General features: G+C 41.5%; 1 protein-coding gene across 3 annotated transcripts in view; it reads right to left on the bottom strand.

The window, feature by feature from the left end:
• The window catches only part of deaf1 (DEAF1 transcription factor), a 40721-nt gene that overhangs the window by 2223 nt on the left and 25923 nt on the right, over positions 1-12575 (bottom strand). For 2 of the 3 annotated variants that reach the window (XM_031900616.1, XM_004913666.3), the window contains exons 9-11: positions 10161-10369; positions 3479-3541; positions 331-420 (exon numbers count right to left, since the gene is read on the bottom strand). In XM_031900616.1, the coding sequence (XP_031756476.1) occupies positions 331-420; positions 3479-3541; positions 10161-10369 (362 nt within the window). The remainder of the gene's footprint in view (positions 1-330; positions 421-3478; positions 3542-10160; positions 10370-12575) is intronic. The other variant, XM_002937506.4, reaches the window with a different exon arrangement.

The raw sequence follows: 12575 nt of genomic DNA, 5'->3' as shown, positions 1-12575 counted from the left end.
TTTTTTGTACTTTCCAGCTGCTGCTTGGTTGCTAGGGTAATTAAGCCTTAGCAACCAGGTAGCTATTCAAATTCCAAGCAGAAGAAGATGCAAAAGACAACATTTGAATCATGAAAAAAACCACAACAAAAGACCAACTGCAAATAGCCTTAGAGTACAACTAAATGTATTTAATTTTTACCCACACTACTGGGCTTATTGTTAAAGGGCTTTGGCATGCATCTTTATAATTATATAAATATTTCCCGTTCTATTATGCTGTATGATTGGATCTGTAACTGCTTCTCTGCCTTATAGGCTTTATATTTCTAAGGTTTCCATTCGCCATACCTTCCGCTGACAAAAGATCGAGCAGTAATTGACTTTGTGGCAGCCGGTACATTCATTCAGAGCTTCTCTGCCGCAATTAACACAGGACTGCTACAATGGCAACAGGAAAGAATGGGTGTCAGACGGGCCAGATACACAGCGACACGTTTGTAATTAGCACTTCATCATAAAGCATTAGCATATAAACATCTCTGTGTATTGCAAGCGAACGGCCTCCATGCAAAGTGGGGAGTGTGAGCAGAATTTGTGACTGTGATTAGAAAAGCAGTGTATCGTTCCTTTCTGACTGTCCCATATACAGTATATTTATATACATGCGATCTAGGTACAGCTTGGCATATATATACAGTATATATACATGGGTACATTTTACAGAATTACTGATGACCAGTCAATTTAAAAATCTTCTTACCCAGAATACTTAGCAGCATCATGCATGGAGTCACTGCAGAAACTACAACACTCCACTTCCCATTATAGTCAATGCTGAGAGTCACACTGCTAGTTACACACCACAGTACTGTGAGACAATGTAGATGCCTGCTTTGTATCACACTTACAACAATGGTAGGCACATACAGTACAAGCGGCTCCAAAGGTTTTGGTTGCTGCTTTGTTGATATCCACAGTAAACTACAAGCCCAGTTTGGGGGTAATTGTATAATGGAGCGTAATTCTGGACTTTTGAGCAATGGAAGACAGCGATATGGTCCGACAGGTTGTTTTGTATTCTGTTTGTACATCATGACAGGTGTAATCAAAGGATGAAACCATTGTCTCCTTAGTATTTCTGGAATTATTAGACAATTATACCCCCATACACACTGAAATATGGGCCTATTTCTCTAAATTTGAAATTGTAAGGTTTTAGAGTTTTGGTTCTATTTCAAAGAAATGCACAATTTAAAAAAATCCAAATTGGGTAAAAATGTAAATGCTTTGTATTGTGAGCTTACAGGCTCAAAAAATCCTTGAAAAACTCAAAAATCTCGAATTGAAAAAATGGTTTAAAATTTGCCTATGGCAACAAGTTCTTCATGAAGTCACCAGTGTTTAGGTGCCAAAGTTTTACATTCTAATTTTTAGAGGTTTTTTGTGCCTAATAAATACCAAACATACACAAGTTTTTGAAAATATAACTTTAATTATACAACATCTCTGAACCAATATGTACTCCCATATATCATAAAAGGCACTAAGTTTGCCCAATAACATTAACCATAGCAACCAATAAGATGTTTGCTTCCAAACAGGTGACCAGTAAATGGTTGCTATGGGTTACTGCTCCTGGGCAAACTTAGAGCCTTTTATTACATAACCCCACAAAAGTCCTGACATGCAGCTCAAACTACATTTCCTCCATGTTTCATCTCTTTTTTTTAAATGGGGGCTTATATAAAGTCTGTGATTCTTCCTTGGGATTCAAGATATGACACTCTCCCTATCTTCTTTTTATTTATATCGCCTATTTCAAAATTAGATAATGACTGGGATCGTAGGGATCCAATCTGTATAGCATGGGGATCCAGTGTTGGCAGTGCTGGGCCTAGCCGGCTGGGCGCCCTATTTCTGGAAGAAGGGAGAAAGCAAACTGGAACATAGGAAAGAGAGATCTGTATGAATTCTGGGCAGAGCCAGAGAGAGTAGGAGGTAACTGACTGTGGCAAAGTAAAGATTTTGTTGAGGGACAAACACCAGAGAATTAAAATAGCAGGGTAATGAGATGCAGAGGGAGAAATGAGGGAGGTGTGCATCAATGTGTGACCGGGCTATGACACTGCATTCACACTGTCACTCCTTAGAGAACAAACATTATACAGGGAAAAGCAAACATACACAGTATATATATGTCCGTGTGCATATAAATAGGCTTACCTGTGTATAGAATGCACAATATTCTGCATTTACAGTACCCTTTAGGGTAGGAACATTTTCCTTCTACAATGAATTCAATTTAACCAGGCAGTGCTTCACTTTGCACCGAGTGCCGGATTTCTGGCCTCTCCTTACTGCTCTAGCACTGTACTGGGGGCTATAATAAATAGGAGCTATGATCTCCCCGCCTCCAGCATCAATATTGTGGCTGCCAGCTGATATCAGCACGGTGCCATAACTGCATACAGACACCCAGCAGCCAAATAATTGGGCTAACAGGGCTACATATAATGGTAACCAAACTGGCCAATTCAGTCCTTGAGCCAGTCTAAAGCCCAAATATTTGCATCAAATGGCTAGCCCATTACCTGTTCTACTGATGTTTCTATATCATTTCAGATAATGTTCAGCAGCTAAACAGATTAACAAACAAGAAAGCATCAGAATCTGTACAATATCCCGCAGATTTCATTTGGAATTAGGATTTTTTTGGACAATACACTGGCAAATATTGGCCACTTTGGACATTTAATTGGACTAATCGGCCAACATTATCTGTCCATGTGTACCCCGCTTTACCCACAAACAATGATTTGAATGCATTTAACAAAAATGGCATCTGTACACTAAAGAATACTTTGATTTGCAGGTCTTTACAAATTTATAGGAACATGTGGCCTCTGTGTGCTGGACCTGCTAACCCTGAAATGGATAGGATTTTATTTTCTAATAGCATTTCTATCACTCCCCACTATAAAGCAGGCACGTAAAAGTGGGTAGTAATTACGCCAGAATAACCACAATAATCTATAAAGCTGCAGCCCATGTCTAAATCAAAACTAGATCATAGTCCAACATATATTTTATTAGCCTTAAGTTATATAGCAGCAAATTTACAGAGAATGGCTCTGCAGCACTTTATAGAGAATGGCTCATCATTCCCATCTATTGCTGTCCCAGTGGAGCTTGCAATTTAATTCCACGGCCTTGGGTCAGTTTTATCAGAAGTTGATAGACTGTCCTGTATGTTGTTGGACTGTGGGAGGAGATGGAGGAAACCAATATATCAAACTCCTGTCCTGATCAAAATATGCATAATCCCAGAACTGTGTATCAGTAATGACAAGTACTGTGACACCATGCCATTCTTTGACATTATGAGCCGTTGGGGTAAATATACAGCATGCTGTCAGTAAGAGAAATCTGGCAAAGCAGTTAGCCTGCTGGCCAACTCAAGCAAAACAACAACTCATAATATCAGTAATAATCTTACCCTAAGGAGAATCTCCTGCTTCCCATCAATTTCATCTGCCGGCTGGAACAAATGGCCGGTAAACTGAAAACAAAGAGAATAAAGAAATGTAGAAGAATAAAAAAAAAATACACATATTTAAACCTTGCAAATTCCCACAAACAAATCAACCCCATATTTTGGGGCTGAGTGGATCTAAGCCAATATATATATGTATAATGATAAACTGGTTTAGTCAGTATTGCTAGTCAGTAGTAGATTTCTCAGTCAAGCCCCCTAGTATTCCTGTGTACTCGTATACACACAATGGTATTATGGTAGGGTGTGATTTGCTTCCTACATTGCACTCTCTAAGATCTGATTATATGGAAATCATTCAATAAAAATGCCTTACTGTCCAACTATCTGTAAATGTCGCTAATAACAAATCAGTGGCTCGTGATTAACATGTGGCTCTCCAAACCTTGGATGTTGCTCCCAGTGGCCTCAAAGCAGGTGCTTATTTTTGAATTCCTGGCTTGGAGGCAAGTTTTGGTTGCATAAAAACCACATGTACTGGTGTGCAGAGTCTCCTGTAGGCGGCCAGTCCTCATGGGGCTACCAAATAGCCAATCACAGCCCTTATTTGGCACCCCAGAAAACTCTTTTATGCTTGTGTTGCTCCCCAAGCCTTTTTACATTTGAATGTGGCTCAGGGGTAAAAAAACATTAGGGATCCCTGGTGTATATCATGACCTGGATGAATGAGAATCTTCATAGACATACAGTATGAGGGAATCTTCATTATCTCCTTCCTCCAATAGACAGCAGTATTTTAAAGGTGTTGTTCATGTTAAAATTAAAGGGATTCTGTCATGATTTTTATCATGTACTTTTTATTTCTAAATTACACTGTTTACATTGCAAATAATTCACGCTACCATTTAAAATGTTATTTCTGAACCAACAATTTTTTTTTAGCTGTAATATTGGTGTGTAGGCGCCATCTCAGTGCATTGTGCCTGAGTCTGAGCTTTCAGAAGGAGCCAGCGCTACACATTAGAACTGCTTTCGGGTAACCTATTGTTTCTCCTACTCCCATGTAACTGGAGGAGTCCCAAGCCAGACTTGGATTTCTTACTATCGAGGGCTATTCTGATACCTACTGGGAGCTGCTATCTTGCTCCCTTCCCATTGTTCTGCTGATCGGCTGCTGGGAGGGAAAGGGAGTGGGGGATATCACTCCAACTTGCAGCTCAGCAGTAAAGTGTGACTGAAGTTTATCAGAGCACAAGTCATATGGCTGTGGAAACCTGGAGAAGAATATGGCTAGCCCCATGTGAAATTTTAGAATTAAATATTACAAAATCTGTTTGTGTTTTCAGATTTCAATGCAGGATTCTGCTGGAGAAGCTCTATTAACTGATGCATTTTGATAAAAACGTGTTTTCCCATGACAGTATTCCTTTTATTTAACTTTTAGCATGATGTAGAGATTGGTCTTCATTTTTTATTATTTGTGGTGTTCTAAATTTTTAGCTTTTGGTTCAGCAGATGTCCAGTTTGGGATTAGAACAGGTATCTGGTTACTAGCAACCAGGCAGGGGTTTGAGTGAGAGTGTGGAATATGAATAGTAGAGGCTCTGAATAGAAAGATAAGTTTTTTTTTGAAAGCTGGAAAGAAAAGAAGATAGGAAATCTTCTGCCGCCACCCCCTCATCCCCAGAATACCTTTCTCTGCCCCTTTAAATAAAGCTGATTTGCAAAAATATCACTGGCCCCAGTGATGAAGAATCATTAACCCAAACCATAACCTATGGTATAACTGCTAAACCCTTCTGTAAGGGGTACTTAAGGTTGCACCAAATAACGGACAAATCTGAGTAAAGGATGGTCTATTAGCAGTGCATTATATGGGGACATGACTGTGCCACGGGCCTAAACATTCTACTGCCCTATATTCAGTGCAAAGAAACCCCCCGGCAGCTACTGCAAGAAGTAATCAGGGCAGCCCTGCACGTCCAACCATGGGAATCCAGTTAAAAGTGCACAGGCTGCTGCAAGTGTGGGCAGATTACAGAGTCCCATCATATTACTGCTAGGCTGTCTGGATGCCTGTGCACTCGGTGAGGACACCAAAGTAGCTTTGGCAGAACGCAGATTACATAAGAACTGCATCATTTGCACGATTTAAAATATCCAAGTGTTGTGTCACTGTGGTTTTTCAAAATAGCACCAGAGAGCAGCCTGACTCTATAGCCTTTTCTCACTTCTCTGGCTCAGTGTTATATTATGCTCTGTGCTCTCTTTTACTTTATGGATGAAACTACTGCTGATGCAGCTGCTTTATAGGGGACCTGTGATGTCTGACTATGGAACCATTTAAAGAGTTTTCCCATACTTTTCTTACAAATGGGGTCCAAGAAGATTTTTACTTTGGAACCCAAGTATTTATTGGTTTTGCTCCACTCCAGCTTTATTATCTTTATGCTTAGTGGCACTCCAGGGGCATTTCCAGCCCCCGAGGCGGCTCCTGAAATGTCGCCTCCCCCCTTTGCCCCCACACTTACCTTTACAGCTCCAGAGAAGGTACAAATGCACTCTCTATGCTAAAAGAGCAAAATTTTCCATTTAAAAATGTCACTATTTATTGGGCTGGTGGGGGGCTGTTCGGGCCTCTGTGTACTTGAAATGCCAGGGTCTATTTTGGAGCCCCGTCCAAACCTGCTTTTAAGTACAACTGAGCTGTTTCTCTCCCTTCTCTAACACCTCATCAGGTGTGGAAACCCTTATCCGGATCCCATTATCCAGAAAGCTCTGAATTACAGGAAGGCCATCCTTCTCCTTTTTAACTATTTTCTTTTTTCCTGTAATAATAAAACAGTACCTTGTATTTGATCCTTACTGAGCTGCATGAATTAGCGGAAAACTAATGTTTATATGCTTTCACAGGATTTAAGTTATGGAGATCCAAATTACAGAAATATCTCTTGTTCAGGTCCCAAACAATCCAGAAAACAGATCTCATAGCTGTACTAAATACGTTTTGTATCACAAAAAGGCTAAAATAATACTGTACATAGCAATTGCTTGCTAGAAGGAATGCATTAATACTGCTCATTACAGCAAAATTCTGTATCTTCCACCTTTACTGAACCAGGGGTGCTGCTGCCATGAGGCAAGTAAGAAACTCGCTTTAGGCGGAAGCGCCCCCAACTTACAAGAGGTGGCAAAAACCTTAAAAAAAGAAAAAACTTTAAGAGCTGAATTTCTGTTTTTAAAACCAGAAAATTCGGCTCTGCTAGTGAGAGAGTATGATTGCACCCCCGCTCGGAACTAACTGCCACCAATTTGTGGTGTCCATTGCAATTACAATCGAACTATGGGGAAAAACTTGCTTTACTGTAGGTAAAAATGTTGCAATTTGTATCCATTTACATTTCTAAACGGCCCTTTACTAATGGATTTATTATACATTTATAACAGTTTAGGGCATTATTTTAACAAACTTTAATTGGAGTGGCATGGGTACTTGGGTACATCCTGAACCAGCAGCACGGTCTGTTCCCAGGCTATAGGTGGCTTACTGAACTGCCATCTCTTAAAAGGTGATTACACTGGGAAAATCCCTTTGCCAATTATATCTTTATGTTAGTGAGTTTTTTTTTTTGTTTTGTTTTTTAAATTGCTGTTTAGGGCACATTATGTTTGGAAGAATTTTATTTGTTCACTTTGGTCCTAAACCGAGCCAATCATTTCGGGCAGTTAAAGATTTAACCATGTCTCAGGCACAATGGGAACGGTTGCTTAAGAAGCTTAAGGGTTTAATTACAGATCATCTCTATGACCTGTGTCACTGTATTGCAGGGGGGCTGTAATATTTCAGATTTGGGAAGAGACAAGGGGGGTGGATGATAAGACAAAATTCTAACGGAAAAGTAATTTAACTCTAATTGGGAGGTTTTTTTTTAACTAGTTCTAAAATGATTTGTTAAATGACAAAAATGTTCTTTATACCCTGACTATATTGTCTGTAAATGACTCATTTAGTGCAAAGGCACGAATATAATTCTTTTGCGTAGCAGTCATTTACTAACCTTTTTTTTTTTTTTCAGATAGGGTCAATGCATAAAAAAAAAGATGCGCCTACTTGTAAATGTTGTGCAGGTTGCACCCTTGTTATATCAGACATACAAGGGAAACTGTAGCCACTTCGTCTAACCTTGAGTAAATTCATGTTTGGAAAAGATTTAGTCCCCTGTATAGGGGATGTAGGGAAGAGATATAATGAAAAATATGTTTCCTTTTGCCTAATGGTCTGGGCATGTCTTGTCATCAATTGCCTATGGACAGCAGTAATGGCATTGCACCGTCAGGGGTATTTATATTAGGGCTGGTAGATCATTTGTTCTCCACTAATAATATACTTACATTGGGCAGATCTGTTCTTTATTATGCCAATAAAAGAATAATTATGTAATGAATGGTCATCCTTCCCCAAATTAAGAAAGTTAGAATATATCCAACTGATTATACTTATGTGTGAATCCCGAGAATATCAGGTAGTCCTAATGGTAATATGGCAGCCCTATATGTGACTGGTTATTTTATAAGAATTATTCAGGCCCAATGGCAAATGCCAGAGGGGCCGCTGTAAGATGCCATAGACAGTTGATATTTATTGGGCTGGTGGGGGAGTGTTTGGGCCTTTATGTACTTGAAATGCCAGGGCCTATCCCATTCTGGGGAGTAAGCATGGATTATTGCTGCACCCTACTGTAGCCCCCACACCTTTTTTCCTTCTATACCCCTATCCTTGCTGAAAAATTTATAAAAATGAAACCTGTTAAAAAAACCCTAAAGCAGAAAAATCCTTCCTAATAAAGGTGCCTTATGTCTAGGGGCCAGGTTCATGAAATCACGAGTTTGGGATCCCGAATGGAATAAATTCGGATTGGATACGATAATTTCTTAAGATCGCAAATATCACGAATATGCTTACAAAAAATCGTATTAGTCACGATAATATCGTATTGGCGATTCAAAAGTCACAAAATTTTCGTACCAAACTATCGTAAAATGCAGAAAAACTTTTCCGACTTTGATCCTTCTGTGCATGATTTTGGAAGCCTCCCATAGGAATCAATGGCACTCTGCAGCTCCAACCTGGCCCAAGGAAAGCCTCCCATAGGACTCAATGGCACCCTGCAGCTCCAACCTGGCCCAAGGAAAGTCTCCCATAGGGCTCAATGGCACTCTGCAGCTCCAACCTGGCCCAAGGAAAGTCTCCATAGGGCTCAATGGCACTCTGCAGCTCCAACCCGTCCCAAGGAAAGTCTCCCATAGGGCTCAATGGCACTCTGCAGCTCCAACCCAGCCCAAGGAAAGTCTCCCATAGGGCTCAATGGCACTCTGCAGCTCCAACCTGGCCCAAGGAAAGTCTCCCATAGGGCTCAATGGCACTCTGCAGCTCCAACCCGGCCCAAGGAAAGTCTCCCATAGGGCTCAATGGCACTCTGCAGCTCCAACCCGGCCCAAGGAAAGCCTCCCATAGGGCTCAATGGCACTCTGCAGCTCCAACCCGGCCCAAGGAAAGCCTCCCATAGGGCTCAATTGCACTCTGCAGCTCCAACTCGGCCCAAGGAAAGCCTCCCATAGGGCTCAATGGCACTCTGCAGCTCCAACCCGGCCCAAGGAAAGTCTCCCATAGGGCTCAATGGCACTCTGCAGCTCCAACCCGGCCCAAGGAAAGTCTCCCATAGGGCTCAATGGCACTCTGCAGCTCCAACCTGTCCCAAGGAAAGTCTCCCATAGGGCTCAATGGCACTCTGCAGCTCCAACCCGGCCCAAGGAAAGTCACCTATAGGGTTCAATGGCACTCTGCAGCTCCAACCCGGCCCAAGGAAAGTCTCCCATAGGGCTCAATGGCACTCTGCAGCTCCAACCTGTCCCAAGGAAAGTCTCCCATAGGGCTCAATGGCACTCTGCAGCTCCAACCTGTCCCAAGGAAAGTCTCCCATAGGGCTCAATGGCACTCTGCAGCTCCAACCCGGCCCAAGGAAAGTCTCCCATAGGGCTCAATGGCACTCTGCAGCTCCAACCTGGCCCAAGGAAATTCTCCCATAGGGCTCAATGGCACTCTGCAGCTCCAACCTGGCCCAAGGAAAGTCTCCCATAGGGCTCAATGGCACTCTGCAGCTCCAACCTGTCCCAAGGAAAGTCTCCCATAGGGCTCAATGGCACTCTGCAGCTCCAACCTGGCCCAAGGAGAGTCACGATACCGAAGATTGAATAAATCCAAAACTTTGGTACTCAGTGCAACAATACAATTTTGTTACACAAATTGTCGCAAAATACAAAAAAGTTGTGCAATCGACGAAAAAGTTGCCGAAAATACTCTCGGAGCATTCAAATGAACGCTCTGAGCATTCGTGGATTAGTAAAGCAAACTCATTTTTGCTAATTACAATACGTGTTTAGTGTATTTACAGATATCCTAGGTAACATATTACTAGATGTAAGCTGGCATAGAAGGCAGAAGGTATAAATATAAACCAGGATGAGAGCATTCGCATGTTTCACACTATTATTATAGTGAGTCAATACTCCTTCTTTTACCAATGATTAATATGGCAGTTTAACAGTGAAAACCTACTGGCAATCTTAAAATATGGTAAACAAATACTTATTGGAGCAGCTTGATGTCAGCAGAGCTCATCATTACCTCCTTCCTATCAGTAGCAGCCTCACTCTTGGCTTGATCTATGAAAGACTTCAGCTGCTGCGCCGTGTTGATCAGAGAATTCACCATTTCCTCCAGGTACAGCCATGGCCGCTGCTGGTCCGATACTTCCAGCCCATTTACTCCTCCAGGGGAGGTCTCTTTGGTAGGAGTGCTGGGAGCAAGGGCTAAAGCAGGGAGTGACGTCAGTACTGTGAGGGAAGAGAAGGAAAATACAGAAATGTGAGAGAAAACTATAAGCAGATACCTTAATGCTCTAAAAATGCAATGAGGTTTTGTCTGCATTTCTAGCTATACAAACTCCGGGGGACCAACATTCCAAACTCCAGGGGATCAAAATTCCAGCACTCCTTACTGCCTGCCCAAGAACAGGGGACCCCATATGGGCTGTGCCTACTGCCCTACCTACCTTGCCCATGCAAAGGGCACACAAGTTAGAGGCGGGGGGCAGAAAAGAGGATGCCTCCATTCTTTCCCACCCGTTTCTATTGGACTCTATGCTGACTTACACAGTTAGTGTTGGATACAAATGTTGTGCTGCAGGTGTCTGCGATCTGAAACAGAGTGCAGCCAAACACTGTGTGTAAAGTGCAAAAAAAGCCAAATTGTGAAATTTGCACACTCAGTTCACCATCGCAAATGAGGCCTATATTGTCATCTTAATAACAGCACGTGCCCAATTAGTAAAATGAAAAATAGTAAGAAAAGAACCCCGCACTATAGTTTGATTACAGGGTGCACAATGTGTAGAGTGAAATATAAACTTAGGTTTTAGGAAGACACACGATTTAGGCACATCTGCATTGCAGCATAAAATGATATGCCTAAACCGTGTGTCTTTCTAAAACCTAAGTTTATATCCCAATAAGTAAAATGGCCAGGCCACTTCTATGCTTCTTTTGCCCATCAGGTGGCAGCAACTTGCCACATTGGTCACAAGTTTCTTTATCATCACCCACAGGCTGTATATTTTATTATGCTCCCATTAGACATGCACGTGGCCTAGTGATTACATTACATTAACATTTATTTATAAAGCGCCAACATATTCCGCAGCGCTGTACAATAAGTGGGTTACATACATTGGACATACAGAGTAACATATAAAGCAATCAATAACCGATACAAGAGGTGAAGAGGGCCCTGCCCAAAAGAGCTTACAATCTACTAGTGATCTTTGGTTGTAGCCATTAAAACATTAAGAGGGCACTCACCATACCAGGGCAAACTCCATTGGTTTTCCTATAGGTTATACAGACACATTTAAAATATATGCCAGGATAGGTATTGCCTATGCCAGAACAATTCTGCAGGATGTGAGGGTATTTGGCTCTGGGCACAGGCACAGGAAAAGGCTGATCATAGCATTGAGCCTGATCCTTGGCCTGCGTTTATCCGCTCACCATGTAACACCCCTGTGTGGCATCAGCCTTATCTCCCAGTCCAGGGGCTGCACTCTACAGTAAAAACCACTAGCATAAGGGTAATTCTTTACTTTTCCCACAGCAGTCCATTCTTTGCTGCTGCTGTACCACTAACAGGCAGATGTTGTCTGTGTTGGCAAACAGAATCTGTACCATTAAACTATGATTCTAACCTGATCTGGCAGACAATGATGCCCATTAGCTCCTGGGTGTGGGTGCCCTATCCCATTAGCATAGGGCTACTGACCGTATGAAGGAGCACAGTAGCCATGTGCCATAACTGATAATTGCCGATTAAAGCTGGAATTTTAATTGTGAATATATACTTACATATAATATATAAATGACAGATAGATCTTGTAAGTACATGTAATGCCTATAAGACATAGCAGCCCCCAACAATCAGAAGTACAGGTCTTAAAAGTGGCAGCACTGATATAGCCTGTTTATTATTAGTGTTAATTATCCATTAATGTAAAACATATGGGCTGACGTCACTCTGCTCAAAGAGCATGATCTGTTTATCTTGATTAAGTAGGCGCAGAAAGTGCCATGGGAAAGTGCACTGTTTCCACTGGCAGGGTTCAACGAGGAATTTTTCATAGACTTGACACAAACATTGGCCAAATTATGATATACAATAATAAAGTGTTAACCAAATGTAGTAATTGGAAGTATAGATATATATCTCGCTCTCTCTCTATATATATATATATATATACACTGCTCAAAAAATATAAAGGGAACACTTAAACAACACAATGTAACTCCAATCACAATTCTGTAAAATCAAACTGTCCACAGGTAACACTGATTGGCAATCAATTTCACATGCTGTTGTGCAAATGGAATAGACAACAGGTGGAAATTATAGGCAATTAGCAAGACATCCCCAATAAAGGAGTGGTTCTGCAGGTGGTGACCACAGACCACTTCTCAGTTCCTATGCTTTCTGGCTGATGTTTTGGTCACT

This window comes from Xenopus tropicalis, chromosome 4, assembly GCF_000004195.4.
Source record: "Xenopus tropicalis strain Nigerian chromosome 4, UCB_Xtro_10.0, whole genome shotgun sequence".
Taxonomy (NCBI): domain Eukaryota; kingdom Metazoa; phylum Chordata; class Amphibia; order Anura; family Pipidae; genus Xenopus; species Xenopus tropicalis.
This window is presented reverse-complemented; position numbering and strand designations above follow the sequence as displayed.